This window comes from Equus caballus, chromosome 26, assembly GCF_041296265.1.
Source record: "Equus caballus isolate H_3958 breed thoroughbred chromosome 26, TB-T2T, whole genome shotgun sequence".
Lineage (NCBI taxonomy): Eukaryota > Metazoa > Chordata > Mammalia > Perissodactyla > Equidae > Equus > Equus caballus.
This window is the reverse complement of record NC_091709.1, coordinates 43,437,378-43,464,298: the sequence shown is the minus strand read 5'-3', so window position 1 is coordinate 43,464,298 and position 26,921 is coordinate 43,437,378. Positions and strand designations below refer to the sequence as shown.

General features: G+C 39.0%; 1 protein-coding gene across 6 annotated transcripts in view; it reads left to right on the top strand.

Annotated features, from left to right (window-relative positions):
- The window catches only part of DSCAM (DS cell adhesion molecule), a 690,516-nt gene that overhangs the window by 86,918 nt on the left and 576,677 nt on the right, over positions 1-26,921 (top strand). For all 6 annotated transcript variants that reach the window (XR_011433076.1, XR_011433077.1, XM_023630201.2 and 3 more), the window contains exon 2: positions 23,592-23,909. Coding sequence is in view for 2 of the 6 variants with exons in the window: in XM_023630201.2 (XP_023485969.2) it covers positions 23,592-23,909 (318 nt within the window). In the remaining 4 variants the exon portion in view is untranslated. The remainder of the gene's footprint in view (positions 1-23,591; positions 23,910-26,921) is intronic.

Below are 26,921 nucleotides of genomic sequence, written 5' to 3'. Positions count from 1 at the left end.
AAGAGATGATTAGGTAGGGATTTATTTTAAGGAATTGGTTCATGTGACTGTAGAAGCTTGGTAAATCCAACACATACGGGGTGGGCTGGCAGGCTGAGTTGCAGTTTGAGTCCAAGGCTATCTGCTGGCAGAATTTCTTTTTGCTTGGGGAGGGTCAGCCCTTTTTGTCTGTTAAGTCTTTGAACTGGTTGGACGAGGCCCACCCACATTATGGAGGGCAATCTACCTAACTCAAAGTCCACTGATTTAAATGTTAACCTCATCTAAAAATACCTTCGCAGATACATCCAGAAGATTGTTTAACGAAATCTCTAGGAACTGTGGCCCAGCCAAGTTGCCATATAACCATCACAGACTTCTTGTATTCTTTTTATTTTTGGTTCCTTTTTGTTGTCAAAATGATTAAGACAAACCTTTTTAATAGCTGTAGGCTGTTTCCCTGTTATAACATTCAGCATCTCAGTGAAGATAAGGACAGCATTGACTGACCGCATGCTGTATGCCCACACTGTTCTGAATGCTCCCCCCGTACTGGCTCACTTACTGATGACAATAACCCTGTGAAGTCAATTCTATTATTATTTCAATCTTAATGATGCAGAAACAGAGGCACCCTGAAGGTCCTTAACTTGAACATAGTCAGGTGGTTGGAATGTGGTAGAGCCAAGATGCAATCCTGGGTAGCGTAGTCCAGTTGTGGAGCATTCTTAACCACCACTGTTTAAGGTCTTGTAGGAGATATCAGGGTGTGTGTGTGTTTGGGTGACAAAGATATGAGCAGATGGGTGAAAAGATTCCCCACACTTCAAATGGAGGGAAGGACGACTCCTGCTGGTAAACCACATCCATCAATAGCATTGGGTCCATTGAAACATTCTAATTTCTAATCAGGTGGCTATATTGTTATCAACATTGTTTTCTTTATTATTGCTACTATTTTGATGCTAATAAGAGTAACTACCCTTCATTGAACCTTTATTCATCAGAAGTAACAGTAAGTGCTTTACACAAATACAAGCTGGTTACTATTAGTCCCATTTTAGTGATAAATAAATTGAGGCTTGGACAAGTTAGTTTGCCCAAAGTCCCTTTGCTGATAAGCTAAGCAGAGATCAAACGTACAGCCCAGCAAGCAGAATGGTCCAAGAAAACTTCAGCAACATGTCGGTCAGTAGCATACATGTTAGGTAGAGCAAACACACAGTTAGGAAGAAGCTGGCTCAGGCTCTCTCCTCCTGGAAAGTCTCTGCTTTTAGGTTCATCAGAGGAGATGACCAAGGCAGTGCTGATCCAGGGTTGTTCTGTTTCCCTCGTGGCTTAGTGCCATTAGCCCTATAATTAGTTTTGATCCATGACAAATGAATCAGCACTCAGGTTGCTCAGCTTTTCAATGCAAACTTCTCCAACAGCTCGATAAACTGTTGATATCTTTCCTTGTAAAGCTGCGTCTATTTTTTTTTAGCAAGCACCAGATCCTATAATATTTCTCCTTACAGTCAAATCAAAAGCTGACCTTCTAACCAACCGTCAGAATTCAAGAAATCCATTAGTAAATTCATCCATTAGTAAAGACAAGAAATTGGAATAAGGGACAATATCTTTTAGAGTCCTAACTCTCATAATGCTAGAATATTCCTTATAGTCTTTTTTCTACCTATAAACTTGTTTTTCTAATTGAAACCACAGTGTAATCACAATTTTGCTTTCTGCTTGACATTGTATCTTAAATATTTTTTGTAGTATTTCATAGTCTTTTTAAATATAGTTAAAATTTTTTTTATTGAGGTCACATTGGTTTATAACATTATGTAAATTTCAGGTCTACGTCATCATTATTTCAACTTCTGTATAGACTGCATCGTGTTCACTGAATACAATTTTTGATCCATAATATTCCACCAAACTAATGCTCCACAATTATTTTCTTCTTATGGCTTATTTAGATGATTTCCAACTTTGTAGAGTTTTATATAAGATTGGAAAGAATAACTTGGTGCAGAAAACATCTGTGCTATTTAAGATTGTAACCTCAGAATGCGTTGTAGGAGAAAATGTTCAGGCTTGGGAATTACACAGATCTGATGTGAATGGTGGCTCTGCCACTCTCCAGCCACGTGGCCTTCGTGGCCTTCTGTATGTTAGCTAACATGCAGAAGCCTCTGTTTCTCACTCTTAAAATGGGACTACTACCTACCCTGTCAAATTGTTGTGGTTGTGGGTGTCTTTTGAGAATTAAGGGATACAAGGACGTTTCAAGTTTCTTAGCACAATTGTAGTTAGATACTTCACCAATGGTAAATATTAGTATTATAAATAGGTTCCTCAAAGAGGAAATGTTGGATGAAAGCTTATAATATTTTTCAGGATCTTGATAACCTATTAACCAGTTGCTTTCTAAAATGTGCATATACTTTCATTTCAAATGAATACAAGTGAATTTTAAACACTGTGGCTATTTGTGGCATTTCTTTAAGTGCAGTAAATTCTACATGTTCCTTAATTATAGTCATGTGCTGCATAACGACGTTTCTGTCAACAACAGATCGTATATACAGCAGTGGTCTCAAAATCGGTACCATAGAGCCTAGGTGTGTAAGAGGCTATACCATCTAGGTTTGTATAAGTACACTCTGTGATGTTCACACCATGACGAAATCACCTAATGACACATTTCTCAGAGCACATGCTCATTGTTAGGTGACCCATATCTGCAGTTGTATCTCCTCTTTGTGACTTGTCTGCTCATATATCCTTTGAAGTGAATTAAATTCATTAAACAATTACAGAGTATCTCTTTTGTGTCAGCTCTGGGCTAGGTGTTAGAAACACAAGGATGGATGGATGCAGTCCTTGCCTCTGGAACTTTCAGTCTAGTAGGGGAGAAAGACAAGCACAGGACTCCATATAATTCAGTGCTATACACACAGTAACAGGCACATGGTCAAGGAGAGAGCAGAGAGTGATGAATGCCTTTCCAATATATCTCTGGATGCCTTAGCAAGTTTTAAAAGTGATTTGTGAATAGTTGACCAGCTTAAATTTTAAAACAATAAGCCTTGCTCTTTTGTGTTATAGAAGCAAATGAAGATGATGAGTCAAATCCCAGATTCTCTTACTTTGTCCACTCTGTCCTCTTCCAAAAGCACATTACATCTTTCTTCTACATAACTATGTGAGGCGATGCTTCATCCTTTGGTACCCTAGAAGGAGGAGTTGACAAAGCTAGAGGGAGGGTAGGGATTGCATATATTAAGTAAGCAGAAAAACCACCTCTATAGTCTACATTTCCATATGGCATTTGTGAGGAAATAAGATAACTGAAGGGAGGGTCCTGGAAAATCAAGTGTGGACCAATTGTATTGAAGCTCTCTGAATGCAGTGGTGGCATGGAGGGCCCAACTGAATTGTTACAGACAAGGCTGCTGGTACATTATCTGCAGATTTCACAAAAAATTCTGTTTACATTCAAACAGGCAGATCAGGCTTACACTGCAATAGGGTGAAAGGAAGGAAGGAGAGAGAGAAGGAGGGAAGGCAAGAAGAAAGGAAAGAAGGAAAGAAAGAGGGAAGGAAAGAGGGAAGAGAGGGAGGAAGGAAGGAAAGACTTTGTGTACACATGGCTTGACTCAAGGCTCTGGTGAATTGTCAAAGAGGCCTTTTTCAAGGTGGTTACTGATCACTTAGAATATATAATTTTTACTTATTTTAATTTTTATTGAGGTCTAATTGACATATAACGTTATGTTGGTTTCAGGTGTACAACATAGTGATTCAATTTATGTACATATTGTGAAATGATCACTGTAATAAGTCTATCACTCATCACTACACAGTTACACTTTAAAAAAAATATTTTTAAATGGTCTTCTAGAGTAACCAAGTCGTCTAATCTCTTTAGAAGCTGTTAAAGCCGAGAGCCTCTAATTAGAGTTTCCTTGGATTGGAGGTCCTTGATTTCATCTTCAGGCCACTTCCAGAATTCTGTAGGGCGACGTGGATCTGCTGTGGATCTCCAGATGACCCCAAGTCAATGCCCATCTAATTCACTGCAAGCCAAGTTTAATCTGCTCATCGTTTATTAAGTGCTGACATTTCTAGGATTTAGTTAATGCCTATCATATATTTTAGATTCAAGGGCAACTGATGTTGGGGTTTTAAGGAAGCCAATGAGACATCCTGGTTCCTTTCCCACACCTGGAACCAACTGAGAGAGAGAGAGAGACAAACACCTAGGAGTCAGATGGAGGTCAAAATATTGTCTTTTCATGACAGTGTCTCGGTGTGAACCCCAGAAGCAGGCCAAGCTGGACCCCGCTCAGTTTACAGTGTGGGTGAGAGCAGCCCAGAGGACACACTCCCTGCAGGCAGACAGGTGCCAGCAGCAGGTGGGGAGAAAAGGGGATATGCCATTGCCTTCTCCCAAATTCACCTTCTGTCCGACAGGAGGGAGGGAAGGCCTAAAAGTCTGTGCGTTTTAGACTCCAATGCAGGTTTCTCAACCTCAGCACTATTGACACTTGGGCCTGGGTCATTCTTTATTGTGGGGGCTTCTTGTGCATTCTGGGATGTTTAGCAGCATCCCTGGCCTCTACTCACTGGATCCCATAGCGCCACCCAGCCTCCCAGTTGTGACAATTAACGGTGTCCTCAGGCATTGCCAAATGTTCCCTAGGAGCAAGATCTCTGCCAGTGGAGAACCACTTCTCCAATATAAGGACCCTCCAAATGGAAGGACAGACCCTGAGAGGGGAATTGAAACTACAAAATGAACTGCAGGCAGCATCCTCCCTGTAGCCCTCCTAGTCCCAGCAGGCAGGACCCACTGCCCTCCTCTGCTCTATCCCAGCTCCCTGTGTGTGCCCCTTCCTCCCTTTTTCTCTGCCTCCCTTCTTGCAATTACTGTCACCTGTGGCTTATTGTGAGGGCAGAAGCTCCCTGGCTTTGTGTCCCCTGAGTGCCTGCCTACATCTCTGTACCCCTCCCAGTGCCTGGAACAGTCCTTGACATAGCATGGCCTCTTGTGTGTATGGTGGTATTGAGTTTATAAAATTTTTTTCATATGTTAGAATAATAATGGTTGTGATCATTTTTCAATATTAGTATTTGGCTGTCAATATAATTCTGCAAATCATTTATGCATTCGTCTGACCTGCCAAATGCATGGATCTTCCCCAGCACAAAAAGCAGAGACTCTTAAAATGGTGGAAAGAATAGCAAGCAATTACCTGTCCAGGGTACTGGCTCCAAGCCCAGTCTTAGCACTCAGTGTCATTAAATAGCGATAATAGTCACATATATTACCTTCTGCACATTTTAATTCCTCTCAAAAAGTGTTTTTTTGTTCATCATTCTTATGCTTTTATCTTGGATTCAAGCTATAATCTTCCAATTATATGATACATGCAGCTAATTAGGACTACTTAAGGGGCAAAACACAACTTATTCTTCAAGGCATGTTCACTTGAAGTTGTCTCAATAATTGTATAAGCTATTTTAGGAATTAGAGCCAATATGTAATTAATTACAGGACCCTTGTTCACATCGCTCAGAAAAGGAGCCTCCAAGGAGATCAAGTTATCGAATCGATATATCTCTTCCAAGGCAGAGACGTGCATCCCTTTAGTTATATCACGCTTCTTAATAGGAAGGCGTGAGAACCTAAACATTGTCCAATTAACCTTCAGGGCCCGTGGCTGCACCAATAAATCATTGCTCTCTGAAACATTCCAAGACTAGCCCCAATATTGGGTACTTTTAATTTTAACACATTCTACCTTACATCGAGGCAAAATCTGCATTCCTCTAACTTCTGCTGGAGAGTCCTGGGGCCAGATAGAACATTTAATGCTCTTGCCCGCAGCCATCATTGTGGAATCTTCAGAATTCTTCGTTCACAGTTGTCCCAAATTGTCTCTTTTCATGCTTCCACCATCTTTGTTTCGCTCTGTTATGGACAGAATTGTGTCCCCACAAAGTTCATGTGCTGTAGCCCTAACCTCTAGTTTCTCAGAATGTGACTATAGTGGAGAGACAGGCTTTAAAGATTAAGTTAAAATGAGGCCATTAGTGTCAGGCTCTAATCCAATCTGAGTAGTGTCCTCGTAAGAAGAGGACATTTGGACACACACAGAGACACCAGGGATGTGTGTGCACAGAGGAAAGAGCATGTGAGGATACAATAAGGATACAATGAGAAGACGGCCATCTGACACGATGATCTTGGACTTCCAGTCTCCAGAACTGTCAGGAAATACAGTTCTGTTGTGTAAACCCCCATGTCTGTGGTATTTTGTAGTTGTAGCTCAAGCAGGGTAATACACCCACCATGCCCTCACCCACCCTTGAGCAGTAACTTGTCAAGATCCTGCCTCAGCTTTCTCTCTGCAAGTTTTTTGGTCTGTTTGGTTTTTCTTTCTTCTCCCCAAAGCCCACCAGTATATGGTTGTGTATTCTAGCGGTAGGTCCTTCTGGTTCTGCTATGTCGTACGCTGCCTCAGCATGGCTTGCTGAGCAGTGCTGGGTCCGAGCCCAGGATCCAAACTTGCAAAACCACCGAAGCAGAGTGCGTGAACTTAACCACTGAGCCACGGGGCCTCACCTCTCTGCATAATGAAGACAGCAAGAGCACCTACCCCCGGGGGCAGAGGGGGATTACAGGAGATAATGAACAGTGTTTCCTGCATAGTATTTAATGAATATTACTTCTTGCTAATATTATTCTCATTATCATTTCTATCATTATATTATCTTTGTCTAAGTAACTAACAAAAATATTAAATAAAACAAGGTTAGGACCAGTCTAATGCCATGTTACTTCTGAATTTCTGTAGAGTTGACTTTGAGCCATTACTAAATGCTTCCTCAGACATTTATTCCTATGGCTCACATTGTTGTGTCCATACATTCCTTATTGAAATTTAGATTTATTGCCTCTGGCATTCTTCTAGTTTATTGGCCTCTTATATTTTACAGAAGTGATTCAAAAATATTTAAATTATTTGTTTTTAAGTGTGTAGGGTTGGTCCAAATACCCAAACATGAAAATGGCTCTTGTGATGGTTACTTGGGATCATGGGTTTACTTTCTATCGGCTAAACTTTTTCTAATAGTCATAGAATTGCTTCATAATATTTCCTAATGGTATCCACGTTGGGCTTCAGTGATCATGGAGCGAGCTGCATGCATTATGTTGTTAACATGATACCGCAGCCATCCCACATATGCAAATGAAGACACTACTAAATTAGAAGCCAGAGTATGGTGAGTCCAGTTCTAGCCTCCTATTCACTCCTCTCCTGCACTTTGTGTCTCTTTGCTAACCTTACCTGCATCTCACACCAGATTATTCTCATGTCGAGACAGTCATAATGGATTAAGAGCATGCCAGGCTTGTAGTCCTGGGGTGTCCTTTGATAGCCTGTGTGGGCATTATAGCCTCCTTAGAATACCATTTAAAGTTAGAACTATTTTGTCTTTACAAATAGGATTTGATTTTTATCAAACACTGGAAAATGCTGTCACTGGCACTGTCTTCGTGCTCCCTCCTGGAAATGAAGGATACCAGGTTGGTTTAATTTAAAACGCTCCAGTAATAACGTCCAGACGTTACAACTCAATTTGATTTTCAGAAGTCATCATGAAGGGAATATTTTAAAAGTCTTACTCCTTTAAGTTTAAAAATGTTCTGCAGAATTAATTTGGCAACAGCCAGCCACCCACTCCAACCCCAACCTTCTAGAAAAGATATGCCTCCAGGACATTTCTCCAAATGAAGTGTCAAATCCAAATCAAGTCAAATTTCCAATGTGGGATAATGGACTCTATTTTATGACATTTTTCTGTGCCCCAGGGGGTGCTTGGGCCCATTACACAGCTGCTTGGTGTATATTAGGTGTATTAGGAAAGAAACTCGAGTGGCTGTGGGGTTTCTGCTTAGTGAGGTCCAAGCCATATCTCATAGGTTCTGGGGTTATTAATGGTGTGTCTACCTGCCTTGAGAATGTTCACACTCCATTCTGTTCTGAATACTTAATAGCAAGAAGGATGTGATCCTTCTCTTTTAGAGAGAAGTTTCTGTGACTCAGCGAATCCATTCTAGTGTGATGGGCAAACTGTCAAAAGTAATGAATTCCAACTGAGATTTTGTCCCACAGGAGAAAAACCGAGTGTAGTTGTAAATTAGCATTAATGCCCCGACGTATTTTGGACATGCTACATTTTCTCCACAGATTTTGGTCTAGAGGATGTCTTTAGAGGAAACCACTCCAAAATTTATGTTTTCTGGTTTGGTTGTTTCAATCCTTAATCACAGTTTGAATTTTAGGAAGAAATACATCGAAGTAGGTAATTAGGATGTTCTGGAAAAAACAGAAGGAAAAGAAAAGAAAAAAGAAATAAGTGCTGCAATCAAAGACATTTCAGTGGCAGAGTTTCATTTTTTTTCATTTCTTATGCAGTTCTGAGTTAAGGGTGTCATTGCTGAGCCCTAATCTATCTAAAGGTAAGAGATTACATAGATGAAAGGTGGCAGAGACTTAGTTCATACCACTTGGAATGAGCTCCAAGAAATACACAGTGTACCTAGCCAAGCACAACTTATTATGAGAATCTTAAATCATCATTCTGCAAGGATGTTTCCATCAAAGGTGTCTAACTTGGGGATTTTGACCTTGAAGGACTCAAACGCAGAATGGTGGGTGCCTTTGCCTGCCTTCTGAGGAGAGAGCCCAGGACTTTCGTCTCCTTCTCAGAGAGCTCTGAGTCCAAACACAGTCTCTACTGAAACGGCTCCCTGGAACCAAATCCTAGGTCTGTTCCTCGTGACAGAGTTCAAAGCTCATGTGCGTTCTCATCTCTAAGATGACAATAGCAGTATTGACTGCTTCTAAGATGTATTTTGAGGATTACACTAGGTTTTGTAGGGGCCAGCCTGGTGGCCTAGTGGTTAAGTTTGACGCACTTTGCTTCAGTGGCACAGACCAACACCACTTGTCAACCATGCCATGGTGGCAAACCACATATAAAGTAGAGGAAGACTGACACAGATGTTAGCTTAGGGTTAATCTTCCTCAGCAAAAAAAGAAACCTAGGTTTTGTATATAGAGTACTTAGCATGATCCTGGCATATAATACATGTTGAGTAAATGTTAGCTAATCAGTTACGCCCCAAAGAAAAGCAATAGTAGTAGACTGAAACCAAATTTAAAGTTTAGTAATGCACTTGGTGATACTATCTTGGTAGAAATGAGGCTGGCAAGCCACGTAAGTATAGATTAAAACAGTGTCATATATAGATGCAGCCCGCTAAATGAAAGGGACACTTTCTCATCTTTGCACACCCTAGGACACACAACGTGAGATCTTGTATAACTAACTCCCTTCCCTTCTCTGGCCTCTGCCTTCTCACCTAGTACAGTGTGTAACAATAAACACTCCAGTGATTACAGGAGGCAGTCATGGATGAAAATGCTTTGGAATGGACAAAATGCTCTATAAATGTACAGGTGGAATTATGAATTGTTTAGAGTGAAAGGTTAATTTTAAAATATTATATTTCCCTGGGATTTGTTTATTTATATTTAATTGAATTTAAGCATGTCTTGAATATAGTCATGTGTTCAAGAAGCATTTATTGGGATTCTACTACATGCCAGAAATTATTCAAGGAACTGAAAATATATTAGGGAATAAAACCAACCAAAATACTTATCCTTTAGGAACTAAAATTTTAAGGGGAAGGAGAGACAGACAGACTAAACAAATGTAGTAAATATGTAAATAATGCAGTATACTAGGTGATAGATGGAGAGAAACAGCACGTGGGTCAAGTGGGAGCACTCACCGTGGTGGAGGGCACTGCAACTTAAGTAGGTGGGTCAGAGAAAATCTCATTGAGAAGGAGATGGTTCAGCAAAGAATTGAACAATTAGGAGAGTGAGCCAGGTGGTTTCTGTGGGAAGAGCATCCCAGGCAGAAGGAGGAGGATGTATAAAGATCCAGAGCTTGGAGCCTGTGGGGACGGTCTAGAGATGGCAAGAAGGCCAGCATGGCTGGAGTGGAATGAGCAAGGAAGAGAAGTAGGAGGTGGCATCAGAGAAGTAACAGTGAGGATGGATCATGGAGAAAGATTGGCCTTTATGTGAGACAGTGGGGGCTCTGGAAGATTCTGACCAGAGGAGAGAGATGGCCTGACACACTGGATCACTCTGGCTCATCAATGACAATGTGTGAGTAGGGGGCAAAGGTGGAGGCAGAGAGAGCCATCGGGCACCATCATGGCAGTCCAGGGGAGAGATGATGTAGCTTGGGCCAGGGAGGTGACAGAGGAGATGGCAAGTAGCTGATTCTGAGCATATTTTGGAGATGCAGCTCATTGACTTCCTGAAGCAGTAAATGTAAGGTATGAGAAAAAGAGGGGCATCAAGGAGGACCCCAGGCGTTTGGTCTGAGCAACTGCAAGAATGGATGGCCCTTAGCTCTTTTATTTAAAAACTAATATTTTGCGGATAGAATATTTTTGTATGTGCCTTGTGTGGTTATAACATATCTCTTTCTGAAATATTAACAAAAGTGGAAAAAAATCACATGGAAGAAAAGGGGAAGTCAACTTCTTGACTGTTATATGTTAAGAATGCTGAATCTCAGAATATGGGAGTAACTGAGTGTACCAGGATGTTAGGACAATTTACCAGGGTTCCATCAATGGATTTTTTTCTAGTCCTGAGTGTTTGAGATTCCCAAATAATCCTGTGTAGGTGGGATTTCTACAGCCTACATTCCATCATCGAGAGCCTGTGGGTGTCATTAGGCTCCACGTCGGCTGATGTAGGATGAGAATCAGACACACTGTGACTCGCACACATGGGAGGCATTGTTCTACGTGAGGTTGGTTGGGGCTGTTTCTGAGCATGATTGCAAATAAATACACTCTTTAGAAACACATTCACCTACAGACTTTGCTGTCTGCATATTTTTCCTTTCTAAGCTCTTTCTCCACATATTCAGGGCTGTATTTTCAAATTCTCTGTTTACATTGAAATATTTAATTTTTCAGGCTTAGATATCTATTTAACTTAATCATATGGACTACAAATACCCTCCCTTCTCATCTCCTCTCATACTTTTCCATGTAATGATATTACCATCTTAGGTTAAATCAATATTTAGGATTTACATTATTGTAACTATGTAAATATTAGCTACAGCTGAGCCACATAGCATATTATGAACACTTTCCTTTCTATTATAGCTTTGTGTTTTTCCTAGGATTAATAATCACTTACTTTTTTGTTTACTTAGTCTTCACTGCATATGTAACTAATTCATCCCCCAAATTCTCCAATAGGACTAAGTACTCCTTTTCGTACATTCAGATACATCGGGGTCTTCCAATGTTTGTTTTTGTCTTTGAAACATCTCTCTGGGAGCCTCCTTTCTGCACCAAGCTGGGCTAGTTTTCATTATACAGTTATTATCTTGGAATCTTGCAGAAGTTCCTTTTGTCTCTCACCTGTGTTTGAGTCTCTGTTTCCCATAGTTCACATGTTCCTCTTTCTTGGTTTGCTGTCTTTTTTTGGTCTTCCAGAAGCTTTTTAAACAGCATGCATGAGAGGTTAAATTTTTAATTTTAATTTTAAATTTTTGACTTTGCATCATCTAAAAATATCTTCATTTCCTTGCTTGATACTCTGGCTGTAGAACTCCAGGTCAGTCCCATGGCTTTTTCTATAAATGGGCACACTGAGGTCCAGAGAGGTGAAAGGGCAGGCCCTTGGCCTCCATGCTGTCGTAGATCAGAACCTGACAGCAAGTTTCAACCACAGAGAACCCCAAGGAAGGTGCACCTTTTGTCGCAAAGAAGTGCCCTTTCTACCTTAACGGAGGCCTGGCTTGAGTTATTTTTAAGTGTTCATTGCATTATCCAGGCGCTCAGTGCTGTATAAGAAGGTGGTGTGCGAGAACAATGCCCTCCCCTTTTCTAAGCATCCAAGGTACAAATGTTTGAGCGATGAGTAAGGTCACATAAATAAGCAAAATCTTGATTAAGCAAGGGCAACAACAACATGTATGGATAAGGTGGTGTGAACGTACAGATGCTGATGAGACCAGGTGAGTTCTGTGCAATGTTCCCCCATGTTTTGTGCAAAGATACAGGGGTCTCATATACCTGGAGCCCAGACATAGGTTCTTCCCATCACTGCTTTGGAGACAGTTGGCGTTGCTGGTAAGATGAGGCAACTGAACATCTATGCTCTGTTACTGGTCACCCATCCTGTGCCTGAAAGTCCGTTAAAATGATAGCAAAGAAATTTACACATAGTCCTAAGGACAAAGAAGAAGAGAGGTAAGATGATGGCAGCCATGAGATGCTAATGGCAATGGACGAGTGGCTCGTGATTTAACATACTGGAGAAAGCTAAAGGAGGTCACACAGGACGAAGCCAATGAACAGGCCTCGAACTCAGGCTAGTGAATTGGAGGGACCAGGTTACACTGGAGTCAATCCTCTGAGGGTCTTGCTAATTAAAACAGTTGTTGTCACTTGCAACTTGGGGTATATTTGCAATTATGAGAACGGTCATTTGTTTTATGACTGAAACACAAGACCTATGCATTACCTGAAAAAACTAATTACTTGAAAAGTTAGACTTGTGTTAGTCCTTAGGCTGGAGCAAATGGAAAACTGAGTGCCCCTGAGCATGATGAAGTTCTGGCCAAAAAAAAAAACACAAAGGATGCTAAACACTATCACGGTCAATGAGATTACCTAAGAAGAATGTGTGTCTTCTTCTTACTCCATCTTCAGCGCTGACGCCTAACACTGGAGTTTAAGGTTTCCTTACTGGACTTGGGTTTTCTGTTTTCTGTTCAGAAGCCATTGCAGTCCCTGATTGTGATTTATTTTGTTTTTTTAGCCCTAGGATAGGTGATTCAGTTGGCTTCAGTTAATTTCATTTGATGGTCTTGTTTTATTGTTGCTTAGCTGTTTTGTTTGTTTCTAGTTCATGTCGCTGTGTTTTTGGACATTCTTTTTTTTGTAATTTTTTCCCCTTTCTCCCAGCCTTTTAATCTGCAGGAAACAGTTCTGTCAACATTATGATGATGTTAGCTTTATTTCCCACTCTCTTTTTCTGATGATTTCGGTAATTTATAATTCCTTATGTGAATCTGCACTCCTCTCTCTTTCTTAATTAATTTCTTCTCTTTTTGTTCCCAAATTTCTGTGCTCCCCCATCCCAAAGAGTCATTGACATCATTTTGGTTTATTCATGTGCTTTACAGCTTGTAATCATAATTCTCAGAGTGTCTTCTGCTTCTTCCAAACCTCGAGCCACTTTCATGTGTCTGAAAACCTTTGAGCTTAAAAGGTAAATGCTGGAACATAGCGAACTACATACATACTATTCATTACAGAGTCCGTATTCTCCTCTGAAAATGTACACTTAACCCCCAGCAATATTAATGAGAGTGACTTTCATCCATCCAAAGGGACGGAGAGACTTTCTCTCTAAAATGAATTCCCTGTACACATATGGAAATCATTCTCTAGACAATTATTGCAAACAGTACTTAGACATTTTCTGGGTAAAACATTAACATTTTTCTTATTTTTTTCCTCCAGAGATTTGTAAAACACACAGCAAAGTTGAGATTTTTTTCCTTGTTGCAAAATCAGTACAAATATTGGATAAAAAGAACATTCTTACACATAGTAGCTAAACTCTCATAAATGTGTTCTTCTTATAATATGTGAGAAATTCTTTTTCTCAGTCACTCACGCTTGTTGTCCTTTGATAACTATATGATGGAATTTAGATTATAATAGTTGACATATATGAAATACGGATTAAATATTGTTCCTTATAAGCAATATTTTTAGCTTTATATAGTATGAAACTATAATAATTTTCTTTTAAACATTTATTTATTTTTTCCATAAAAATTTGAAGTCTTCTGTAATGTACTAGTCAGTGCACTAGGTACCGGGAATAAGGTTGCATCATATCATATGCAGTACCTCCCTTATATATTACAATATAGTGGGGTGTACATACCGAACAACTCTAAGAGCTATGAATGAATGATGCAGGAAGCTCAGAGGTAGGACATAGGGTCTAGTCTGGGAGGTAGAAGACCAGGGATAAATCCCTAAGGAATTGATGTTCAAGCTGAGATTCACAGAATGAGTAGCATCCAATTGGGCAAAGGATGATGAAGTATTCCAGGAAAGGGTTCTGAGGTGGGAAGGGTCTTGGGGACCCAAGACACTGAGGAGACCAGTGTGTCTGGACCCTAGTAAATCATAAGCATTAGTTAAGATTGGATTTTTTCTATATACAATTTATTAAGATCAAAATACAAGTAGATGGATCAAATCTCAACAAAAAACATGACTATGTCACCCCAATGACAGCACTAAAAAAGAAAGAAGCCTGGTTCTCAGTTCTCATTTTGGGTTTGATATTTCTCACTATAATTCTGGAAGAATTGCTTCCTGTACTTTGAAGTTCGCTTATGAGGTACATAAACATTTAGGATTGTTATATTGTCTTGATGAATTGACCACTTTATCATTAGACATTAACCATTCTAGTAGAATTCCTTATCCTGAAATCTAATTGGATTTTCATATAGCCACTCTAGCTTTCTTTTTGAATAGTGTTAGCATGGTATATTTTCCTGTCCTTTTATTTTTAATCTCCTTTCTTTTTCATATTTAAAATGAGTTTCTCCTGAATGGTGTCTAGTTAGGTCTTGATTTTTTATTCAATCTGACAATTTCTGCGTTTTAATCGGAGTGTTTAGCCCATTTTTATATAATGTGAACATCATTTGGGGTCAGATTTAAATCTACCATCTTGATAATTGTTCCTATTTCTTGTATCTATTTTTTGTTCTTTCTTTTTTCTTTTCTTGTCTCTTCTGGGATTAGTGGAGTATTTTAAAAATAATTTTATCTACATTTATTGGTTAATATCTAAGTTTTGTTTTGCTTTCTGTTTTGTTTTTTAACTGCTTGTTTTAGAGTTTACAATTTATATCTTTAAATGAGCATGGCCTACTTTCAAATAATATTCTACCTCTTACCGTATAGGAGACACCACAGCAGATTGTTTCCCTCCTCCCACCTGCCTTTACGATGATATTTTCATTCATTTTACTTCTACATATGGTATAAACCCCGCAATACATCATTGTTATTTTGCTTTAAATAGCAAATTCTCTTTTGATGATGTTTTTTAAATAAGGAAGTTTTTTTTATGTTTATCCACATATATACCATATTTTGGCACTATGATTTCTTCTGTGAAGTCACAAATGTCCATCTGATATCAATTTCCTTCTGCCTGAAAGCCTGCCTTTAACATTTCTTGTACTGCTGGTCTACCGACAATGACTTCTCTTAGCTTTTGAATGTCTGAAAAGTCATTATTATTTTGCTTTCATTTTGAAAGTTTTTTTCTAGGTATAGAATTTTACCTTGGCAAGGTTTTTTCTCTGTATTCTTTTAAAATAATACTTTAACTTTTTGTCTCCACTGTCATCTGGCTTGCATTATTTCTGGTGAGAAGTCTACTTTCATTCTTATCTTTGTTTCTCTGTATGTAATATGAACTAAAAAGAAATTTTTGGCTGCCTTTAAGATTTTTCTCTTTATCACTTGCTTTCAGCAGTTTAATTATGATGTGTCATGGTACAATTTTCTTCATGTTTCTTGTTTGGTGTTCATTAAATTTATTGGATATTTGAGGTTCTAATGTTCATTAAATATTGAAAATTTTGGATATTAATTCTTCAAAAATTTTCTGTTTCTTGTCCTCCTTCTGGAACAATTGTATACATATTAGGCCAAATGATATTGTCCCAGAGCTCGCTAATTTCATATTTATTGTCTTTAGACCTGTTTTTTGTTTTTCAAATTGTGTAGTTTCTATTGCTCTCTCATCTGGGTCACTGACATTTTCTTCTACAAGGTCTAATCTGTTGTTAATTCCATTTGCTTGTTTTTCATTTCTTATATAGTATTTTTAATCTCAAGAAGTTCCATTTTGGCGATCTCCATCTCTCTCATTAATATGCCTTTGCTTTCTCCTACTGTCTTGAATATATTGGGCGAATACTTATAATAGCTATTTTAATTAATGTCCATGCCTGCTAATTCTAGCATCTGCAATTTCTGTGTCTGTTTTTATTGAATGGGTTTACTCCTGATAACATGTCATATTTTCTTGCTTCTGTCCAATATTTTTTGTGGCCAGATATTGTAAATTTTACATTATTGATTATCAGATTTTTTTCTTTTCCATTAACTAGTATTCACGTTTGTTTGTTGTGCAGTTAAGTTACTTGAAATCAATTTAATCCCTTCTGGGATCCATTCTGGGATCACTTTTAAGTATTTTTATGGTGTTTTGTCCCCACTGTTGTGGGTGTTTACTTGAGGACTCTATCTGATACCCCGTGTATTGGTTCCTTCCATTCTGGCTGGTTGGAACATGAGCTTTTCCCTCCTCCGTGTGAGCTTCAGGGATCTTCCACCTGCTCCTTTCTGATGTTTCTTTTGCTGCATCAGTAGTTTGCTCAAGCACATGAAATGTCAGTACACAGCTCAAGACTCATCCAAGAGAGCCTTCTTCAGATCTCTGGAGCTCCCTCTCTATGCAACTTCCCTCTTCCTGCTTTGTAAATTCTAGTGGTCTTGGCCTTCCCAAGCTTCATATTTTTTCCTACTCAACTCAGAAATTCCACCAGGTTCTATTTAGGTTTCCTCCTTGTGGAATGATTTGGGATCTCTCTCCGGGCAGAAATTTGGGCACTATCAGGACCCACTGTGCTTGTTTCCTTATTTCATGGCTTCTTGTTCTGTACTGCCTGACTGTGTCCTTGCAGGAGGGTAAATCCAGTTTTTGGTTATATATATATAATGGACAGAGACAGAATTTCATATTTCTAAGTTCTGTGTCATTTCATGTTTTTATCCAATTCTTATTCATGAGGACAGTTGCACAATTTCTTCCATGCTGGGGAATAGATAGAATGATTGAAATAGAGTTAAATGCACAATTACTGTAACGTATGAGCACATTTTTATAACCTGACTTGCAATTATTTCATAGAAACTTAGAATGCTTTCCAAGTCATTATGAGACCATTCATTTATCTGCTTTCAGACTGTCTGATCAAGATGACACTAAACTTCTAAGCATTTATTTAAATATAAAAAATTTTGGAGTCTCAGAATCAGCTAAGGGTTATGCTTTCTAGATAATATTTACCTAAGGCTAAATTACATTCCTTTTCATTTTGGAAGACATTTATAGAAATGGTTTGTTTTAGTAAGCGTATCCACTTACATATTCCTATAAAATCAATGAAAGTATTTTGGACCTAAATGACATTTCCATTCAAAATGAATATACTCAATTTGCAAAACTAGTGGTCTTCTTTAGTTCTCATGTTTTCTGATTTCTCTGAAGCTGTTAATACTGTTGAAAACTGCTGGTTGACTTCCCAAAATACTGTCCTTTTGTTTCTAAGGCATCATTCTTTCTAGGATTTGGGCTGCTCGTCTCATAATTTCCCCTTTATCTCCTTGATGGTTCTGTCTTTTTCCATTTCTTTAAAATCTTCAACTTTTTAATTGAAGTGTAGAATATATACATAAAAGTGTGCATATCACAGTGTACAGCTCAATGAACTTTTCATTAGCTCAAACATCAATATGCCCAGCACGCAGATCAAGAGAAAGAACATAGCTAGCTGTCTGGGTGCCCCCTCTTGCCCTTTCCATTCTCTAGCCCCTCCCTCATGGGTAACCATTATCCTGACTCAACATCATTGATTAGTTTTTCCCATATTTATGCTTGATATAAATGGAATAAAACAGTATATACTATTGTTGTGTCTGTTTGCTTTCATTCAATATTATGGTTGTGAAATTCATAATATTTTGTTTGTAATTGTTCATTCTTATTGTTATGTAGTGATGCAACATGCAAATATATCACAATATATTTATTCATCTTACTATTGATGAATATTTGAGAGGTTTCCAGTACCGATAGTACTGCTATGAATATTCCAGTGTGGTTATTTTTTTGGTGAGGAAGATTTGCCCTCAGCTAACATCCATTGCCAATCCTCCTCCTTTTTTTTTTTTTTTTTTTTTTGCTTGAGGAAGATTAGCCCTGAGCTAACATCTATTCCGATCTTCCTCTACTTTGTATGTGGGATGCCTCCACAGCACAGCTGAGTGGAGGAGGTCCACACTCAGGATCTGAAACCATGAACCACTTGGCCACAGTGCTGGCCCCCTCAGTGTGTATTTTTTTTGGTGAGCATATGTATGCATTTCTGTTGGGTAGATACCTAGGAGTTGAATTGTTAAGTCATAGAGTATGCGTATGCTCAGCTTCAGCAGGTAGTGGTGAACAGTTTTCCACAATAATTTTATCGATTTATATTCCCACCTGAAATGTATGAGGTTCCTGTTGCTCCATATCCTTGAGACGCTCAATATATTCTGTCTTTTCCATTTTCGTCATTCGGAAGGTTATGTAGTGGTAACTCCTTGTGCTTTTAACTTGCATTTCCCCAATGACTAGTGACATTGAGTATTTTTTCATGTGCTTATTGGCTACTTGTATATTGGCCTTTGTGAAGTGACTGTCCGTGTCTTTTGTCCATTTTTTATTGGATTGTCTTTTTCTTCTTGACTTAGAGGGGTTCATTATGCATTTTGGGTGCAAGTCCTTTGTCGAATATCCTTTGCTTGCCTTTTATATGTTAACAATCCCAGAGGATATCTCTGATTTTTGTCTCTTCTTGTTCTTCACACTCTCTTTGTATATCTCACCCAGTGGTGGACTTCAGCTTCCTTCACTGTGGAATCTCTCTGGGATCTTGGATGCCTATTCTCAACTTGCTAATGGATGCCCCAAGGGAAGGGCCCCCTTAACCTTAGTAAAACTAACATCATTATTTTCTCTACCCAACCAGCTCTGTCTTCTGTGTTCTCCATCTTCATTCATAGTGTAACTATGCAACCAGGCATACAAGCTATTAAAGTTGGATCATATTGACTTTTTCCTTATCCTCACTCTCCTTACTTCCATGCCCTGCCCACAAATTCTGGCAGGATTAAATCAGGCATATCTATATAATTAGTATTTCTCCTCGTTTCACAGCACCAACGCCCAGGGAGGTCTAAGCCGCCCCCACAGCAGCCTACTCAGGCTTCCTATCTCTAGTCTTCACTCCTCATCCACCTAGTATTTACTTTCTGAAACTACAATCTGGGAAATTACTTGTTCTGTGCCAAAACTTTCATTGACCCTCTCTTTTTTTAAATAGCTTTATTGAGTTATAATTTACATATAATAGCATTCACCCGTTTGTACAATTCACTGGTTTTTAGTAAATCCACAGATATGTGCAACCTTCACCAGAGTCAATTTTAGACGATTTTAATCTCCTTGAAAAGAAACTCTGCATGCTTTAGCTGTCACCCTCCTACCTCCTCACCCTACCTCCAGCCCTAAGTAAACCATTCATCTACTTGTGTCTCTACAATTTCCTCTTCTGGACATTTCATATGAATGTAGTCATATAGTATGTGATCTTTTGTGACTGGCTTTTTTCACTTAGCATGAAGTTATAAAGGGCTATCTATGTCTATATCATCGCTATTTCAATATATATCAATATTTCATTTCTCTTTATTGCTGAGTAATATTCATTGTATGGATATACCCGATTTTGTTTATCCATTCTTCAGTTGATGACACTTGAGTTGTTTCCACATTTGACTGTTTTAAATAATGCCTCTTTAAACGTTTGTGTACAAGTTTTTGCATGGACATCTGTATTCATTTCTCTTGGGTATATACCTAGGGGTGGGACTCCTTGTTGCCCGCGGAATTAAGCTGATGCTTTTCATCTTGAGATCTGACACCTCTTATGATCTAGACTTTACAATAAGCTTCTGAAATGTAAGCTCCCGGAGATCGCCCTCCAAGCCTTGGTCGTTAGTGTGTCCTCAGGCCTTAGCACAGAGCCAGGTACTTACTAGGTGATGAGTGAGTATGTACAGAATAAATGAATATAAAGAACCTCAAACTTCTTCTCCAAAATTGTGTTGCTGTTAGTTCTGCCCTTCAGTTATCCTGTATCTTCTCACTTCCCTCTTGCCTAAGAAACTCAGTGACCTAACATTCTTATGCCTTCTACCTAGAATCTACCTTCCCTTCCTCCTCTGGCAAGCTTTCTCTACCACTTATGCTCCTGTAGCATTTTGTGAATAATTCTGCCACAACACTCAGCAAAAGAATTACCATCAATCTCTTTGCATGAACATGGCACCCTCTAGCCCAGAGATTCCTTGAGAGCAGTACCATGACACAGATCATTTGACCTTGCAAATTTGATCACTGGGATCTTGCACAAGGCCTGGTACATAGCAGATGCTCACTAAACATCATTGCATGCATGAATGATGGTGTCATTCCTTTCTGCAAAGTTTCTCCCTCATCTCTTCTTTCCACCTTACCATCTTTGAATTTTAAAGAAAGCAATATTGACTTATTTTTCTTTTTAATGTAACATTCTTCTTTATGTTTGTCACTAGAGCCTTGGTTGTACCATCTGTTATAAGGATATAAAATCTGGAGAACTCTGCAAATGGAGGAACAATCCTCGGAAGCTGCCTCCTCCATCACTCTTAGTGTTTGTACTGCAGGAATTTATACCCTGAATTTCACAACAAGAGGCTGCCAAATGTTTTGTTTAGCTTTCTGTTATTAAACTGCAGTTATTTTCAAGGAACTTTCACACACACATAATTCACATTAAGATTGCCTGTGTCCTTACTGGAGGGAGCAAATGTTACTGTATTTGAAGTGCGTGCGGCACACCATAAAATGGATTACTGTTATGTAAGCAGATGGATGGTCCCTTACATGGAAGAAACAAAAACTGTTGGAATATAGTTGGGTTTTCTTTTGCCTGTGGCCATATGACGTGTATCTTTGAGAATGAGTTTATGTTACATTATTAAACCCAGTGGTGTGAAATAGAAAGACAAATGTGAAATGCCTTAAAAAATGTAAGGAGAAGTGACAGTAATCCCCTACAGGTCACTTATCTCTTTACTAGGATTAAACATTTATTTTGCATTTTCCTCGCAGTCATTTAAATAATTTCACAAGCTGGCTCTTGGGATGTGGTTTACAGTAGGAAACTATACGTTTAATTAAGAAATATGTCTTATATACATTCACATTTTCAAAGACTTGCTCTTCTAACAAGGCTACTTTTATGAGGCAAGAGAATAAATTCAAATTTGACGAAGTTTTATTTAGTTTTAATTACCCGCAATCCAGATGACAGAAGGGTAATGTGGGGAGGGAAGAAAAGAATCTGGGTGGAATTAATTAGCCTCGAAGAATGACAGTTACCTCCTTCCTAACAATATGTTTGGGGTGATGTCAGTTTCCTAGAAAGCCGAAACGTAAAATCACAGTGCCACTGTCAGCATTTTTATTTGAGCTGAAAGCTGCAATGTTTAACTAGGAACTACGCTTCTGATCCGAACCAGTTTCTCAGTGAGCAATAATTTTCATATTCTGATTTATGGAGCACTGCTGAATTTAGTTTTGATTGGGACAGCAAACTATCAGTTACCACTTGATGAACACCCCTGTCTTCTCTTTGAGTAAGTCTGTCGCCCTTACAGAGTGTATTTTTCTCCATTGTCTTTTGACCAATGGCATTCACTCTGTTTCCCAGCTCAGAGATAGTCAGCACTAGCCCTGATGGGCCAACTCGTGGTCACTGCCCGTGATAGAGACTAAGAGAATGTGGGTGGGGGCCGGCCTGGTGGCGTAGCAGTTAAGTTAGCCCACTTCACTTTGGTGGCCCAGGGTTTGCTGGTTCGGATCCCAGGTGTGGACCTATGCACTGCTTATCAAGCCATGTTGTGGCAGACATTCCACATATAAAATAGAGGAAGATGGGAACAGATGTTAGCACAGGGCTAATCTTCCTCAAGAAAAAAGAAAAGAAAGAAAGTGGGCAAATGCTTCAAGCAAGATATCTGGAGGATGCTCAATTTTGTCAACACAGCTTCCTCAAGATTTGGCTTTATAGATAAAGGCAGCCACATAGTGAAAGTCCTCATCAGAAGGACCAATTCTGGTTCTGCGACATCCTAGCTCCATCCTTGGTCAGGTGACAACCCTTCTGAGTCTCCACATCATCTTCTGCAAAGTGGAGCCTATACTCACCTGGCAAAGCTGTTGTTCCTGAGAGCAAATGAACTAACACTCAGGTCTCATAACATTGCCTGGGAGGGAATTGGTGCTCAATAGATGTTATTCTCGTCTCTGCCCAGTGAGGTTAATTCCAAGCATCCAGGGTTCCTATTCTCTCTTGTGAATATATGACTGGGTGTGCATTTGTTAAAGAAAGTCATATATAAGCACAGAGGTCCTAGAAGGAGGTCTTCGTGGCATTTATAAATCTTTTGTTTAATTTCTGGGTTCTAGAAGTTGTTTCCTTTGTTTGTATAAATGACACTTCATAATTAGTTGTTACTAAGTGCAATCTAGGCACTCAATCAATGAATTAAAAAACCAAATGTGTGAACAGGTTTGCAGACATTTTATTTGTAGTAATTAAAACAGAAACAGTTTAAATAACTAAGGTCAAGAAAATAGTTTAGAAACTCATATTATACAAAAGTGCACCCCTTACTATTTACTTGTGAAGTCTGTAGAGAAATATGATATTATGTATATGAAACAGTGTTAAGAGGATGAAACAGTCTCTAGCAATTGCATGGTTTATGTATGCACATTATAAGAATTATATAGGTAAGACGTGTAGGGAGATGGACCAGAAAATAAAATGTAAAATGCGACACAGAGACTGTTACAGTCTGGTGGAATTGAATGATACTTTTGTCAAAATGTTGCTATATATTTTCAATGAAAAAATGCATTTTTGATTGCACGCTATTTTCAGAAAACAAATTGTGCTTTTAAAAGGACTTTACATATGAACTTCAAATTTAATTTTAAAAACCTGTGACTACTTTCATTCCAAAATAGCTCTCAGTGTACCTACCAACCTGAGCAATTTGGTCCTAGCAACTGGATCTAGTCGTTCATTTATTTAGCTTCTCTTTACTGAGTGCCCTCTGAAGGTTAGGTTCTGTGCTCCAGGTAATAGCATGAGAAATCAGGACCTCGTCCTCAGGGGCTTGTGTTCTAGCGGGGGAGACAGACAATAAATGATTACAAAATACATAATATAATTTCCAATAGTGGTCAGTAATATGGAGACAGAACCGAGCATGCGGTGCAGGGCTGAAGATCTAGTCAAAGCTAAGATCCAGGATATAACTTAGTTTGTGTACAAAATATGAGATGAGGATGGTACCTTATTGGAAAAATAAGCCTCTCTGTCCCTAGTAGGTTGACAAATTTTGAATTACTTAGTTTTAGTCGAGAATAACCTTCTGAGACCAGGCTGATCAGAGGACAGATTTAGAAGGCGCATCTTACTGACCGGTTCTTGTGTTGTCTTTTCAGTTTTCAGTGAGGACCTTCACTCCAGCCTGTACTTTGTCAATGCATCTCTGCAAGAGGTAGTGTTTGCGAGCACCACGGGGACCCTGGTGCCCTGCCCCGCTGCGGGCATCCCTCCTGTGTCTCTCAGATGGTACCTAGCGACGGGCGAGGAGATCTACGATGTTCCCGGGATCCGCCACGTCCACCCCAACGGCACTCTCCAAATTTTCCCCTTCCCTCCTTCAAGCTTTAGTACCTTAATCCATGATAATACTTATTATTGCACAGCTGAAAATCCTTCAGGGAAAATTAGAAGTCAGGATGTCCACATCAAGGCTGGTGAGTACCATTCTTGGGCTTTATTCCCTCTGTGTCTATTTGGGGTGGTGGTGGGCATTGACGATTAAAAAAGGCCATCAGTTGAGAACCAATGAAAGCCTTGTCATCGTTCATTCTGACACTGCTGACGGCTTCTTGAGATGTCAGAGCAACCCTTGATGAATTTCAGAGTGCCTTACATTGCTGGAACTAAAACTTGAAATTAGTGATATCAAGTTGCTAAGGTCTAAATTCTATCTTAAACTTACTGTATTTTGAATAATTGATACTCTGACTCAAACTTTCAGTGTCTCAAACCGAGTGGGTTTGCTTCTTGCCCCACTCTTCCCACTTGCCTCCCCATACCCAGTCCTGGAGGCAGACAGTGGAGGGAGTGGGGAAGAGAAAGGGAGAAAAGAAGACAAAGAATCTAACTGGAATAAAACCATAGCATCAAGGTGTGATATAACTGAAACAGAATCAGTCTGATATTCTTGAATTCCTTGTGAAATTTAAGAAAAAAGAGCTATTGTAACATGTTTGACTATGTCACATGTTGCAGGAATGATGTCAGTGAATAAATCCTGAATTGGTTATGTTGCTTTTAAGAAGATACTGTATTTTTTTTTAAATTGCATTGCTACAAGTCAAACCAGGAATACAGTCTGAGATCCACAGACATCAAAAGTTATATGAACAGGACATATTGGGCCATTCTATAGATTTAACAAAGCCCTGAAAAACAAACTCACAGCTAGACTCCAGTTAGCAAATAGTGTTTTAATTTTTTTTTAAGCCTATCCTTTCAAATACTACAGTAGACTGACACAATATAATGGCAGGGCAGAGATTGCAACTTTGATTGTTATCCTAGGCAGCAGGTAGCTGGGGGAATTTTGTAGTAATTTCTTCCACAACTGAGGAGGTGCTACTTGAAGACATCACAACATGAGCAAAATATGAAATGTTTCTGAACTCCCGCATATAATCTTTGATGTAAGCGATCAAACATTAGACTATGACTCATTCTGCTAGCTAGTCATTTTCCCAACTGTATTTTGATCTTCCTGACGTGCTCATGAATTCCAAGACTTGCACAAAAATGCACTTAAGAATGGAAGAAAAGGAGACTGGCTTTAATCAAGAGACAGGAAAAATTGATGCCCAAATAATTAAAATAAAGCAAGTGAAATTTGTATAGAGACTTCTAAACTTGACAAACAGGGAGATATAATGAATGCTTTTACTTGGCAGGCTGAACATTTTAATGATGTGTTATAAAAACATATTTGTAATCTACAAAGTGCCACTTATAGAGAAACCTGGAACTTCAAAAAGCTGTGCTTGTATGTGTTAATGATATTTGTGTCTCGGGTTTCCCATCAGATAAAGGAATTAAATGCTTATTCATGTTTTATCTACTATTTTCTAAATTTGTCATGGAATTGATTGTTTTTGCATGACACTGAAATTTTTAGAGGGATAGAAATTGTATCCTCTTGTCTGGCAGCTAGCCCCTCTCCCACGTAGTTTGTTATTGCTGTTTATGTGCTGGTATGTTGACATCTGAAGTCCAACCAAATATGAGTCCAGCACACTCATGATTACTGTGCCAATTTGAACTTACAAGATGGACAGTCATGTCGTCCAAATGAAATTTCTTTTCTCATTTAATTTTACTTCTTATTATGAACACATTGTGATTTTAATAATCTTTTAGATTATTTATCAGATGCTTCAAAATCTGGTTTACTATTTTTATGTAGATGGTAGTATGGAACTGGATGGCTGCTTAGAAGGGCAGGCAAGGGACGTTTATGTCCCCCAATGCTGGCTGTAGTGCAGGTTTGAGTAGAATGAGCACTGACTCATGGGGTGTCCTTCTGTGTATCAGGTCATCCTAAACGTCAAAATGTCCCTCTAGATTGGTGTTGGGATTTTCCTGTAATAATCCATTAGGGAAAATGACTTTCTCATCTCTCCTTTGGCAGTACAGGGAATTCTTATTCTTAACAGTTTTCAGCGACTTTGACCTAGGTCTGGCTGTCAACAAAAGAAGGATGGTTCACCTATCCTGTCTCATTAATCAGCAATTCTAGCTCTTCTCTCACATAAGATGCTTCATTTCCCTTTCTGTTCTGAGGACTGGAATGCAGATGGACCACTTGAAATAGTTCTGCCCCTTGCCCATTGCTGTATTTACTAATTAGCAAACAGTAATCAGCTATATGACCTTGGGCAAGTAAAAAAAAAAAAATCTAGTCATTGTTTCCTCCTTAGTAAACTGTGGTTAATGACATTTGGGACTTCTGCTTATAGCCAAGATGGAGTAGCAGAGACCAAATTTGCTATATTATCTGAAACAATAACGAACAGACAAAATACATAAAGCAATAGTTTTCAAGACTGGCCATCAGGTAATGAAGGAAAGTGATCCTTGAGAAACTGGAAGAAACAGCTGAGCCCTGTGATTGCCCCAATTTACTGTCTTAAGTTTCCAGATGGAGGGCACAACCTGTACATGAAGTGTTATAGCAGCTTTATTCATAATTGCCAAAAATTGGAAGCAACAAAGATGCTGTTCAGTATGTGAACGGATAATGACAATTCTCTCTCCTTGACTAAAAGTTAGACTCCTCTGAGTCCTCTTCTTGACTAGTCCTTGACCTTGACCTTCTGTGTCTATCCTCCTCGAGCCCAGTTTTAGTGAGACTCAGGCTAAGTTATCCCCCACCTCTGATATCTGATCAAGTTCCTCATCTTACCTTAGATACATAAGTCTTTGGCTTGCCTTTGGCAAGAATCTCCCTAGTCTTGATATCTCCTCTTAGTAATTTCCCATCCACTGACCCCCTCACTCTGTCCATTGTCTATAAATCTGCACTTGTCCTTGGCATAGTCATAGTTGAGAAGAATTCCTCTCCCGTATTGAAATAGTCATGACCCCTATTGCAATAGTCTTGAGTGAATTCTTCCTTTACATTTCAACAAGCATCAGAATAATTTTTCTTTAGCAATAAACGAACTGGTATA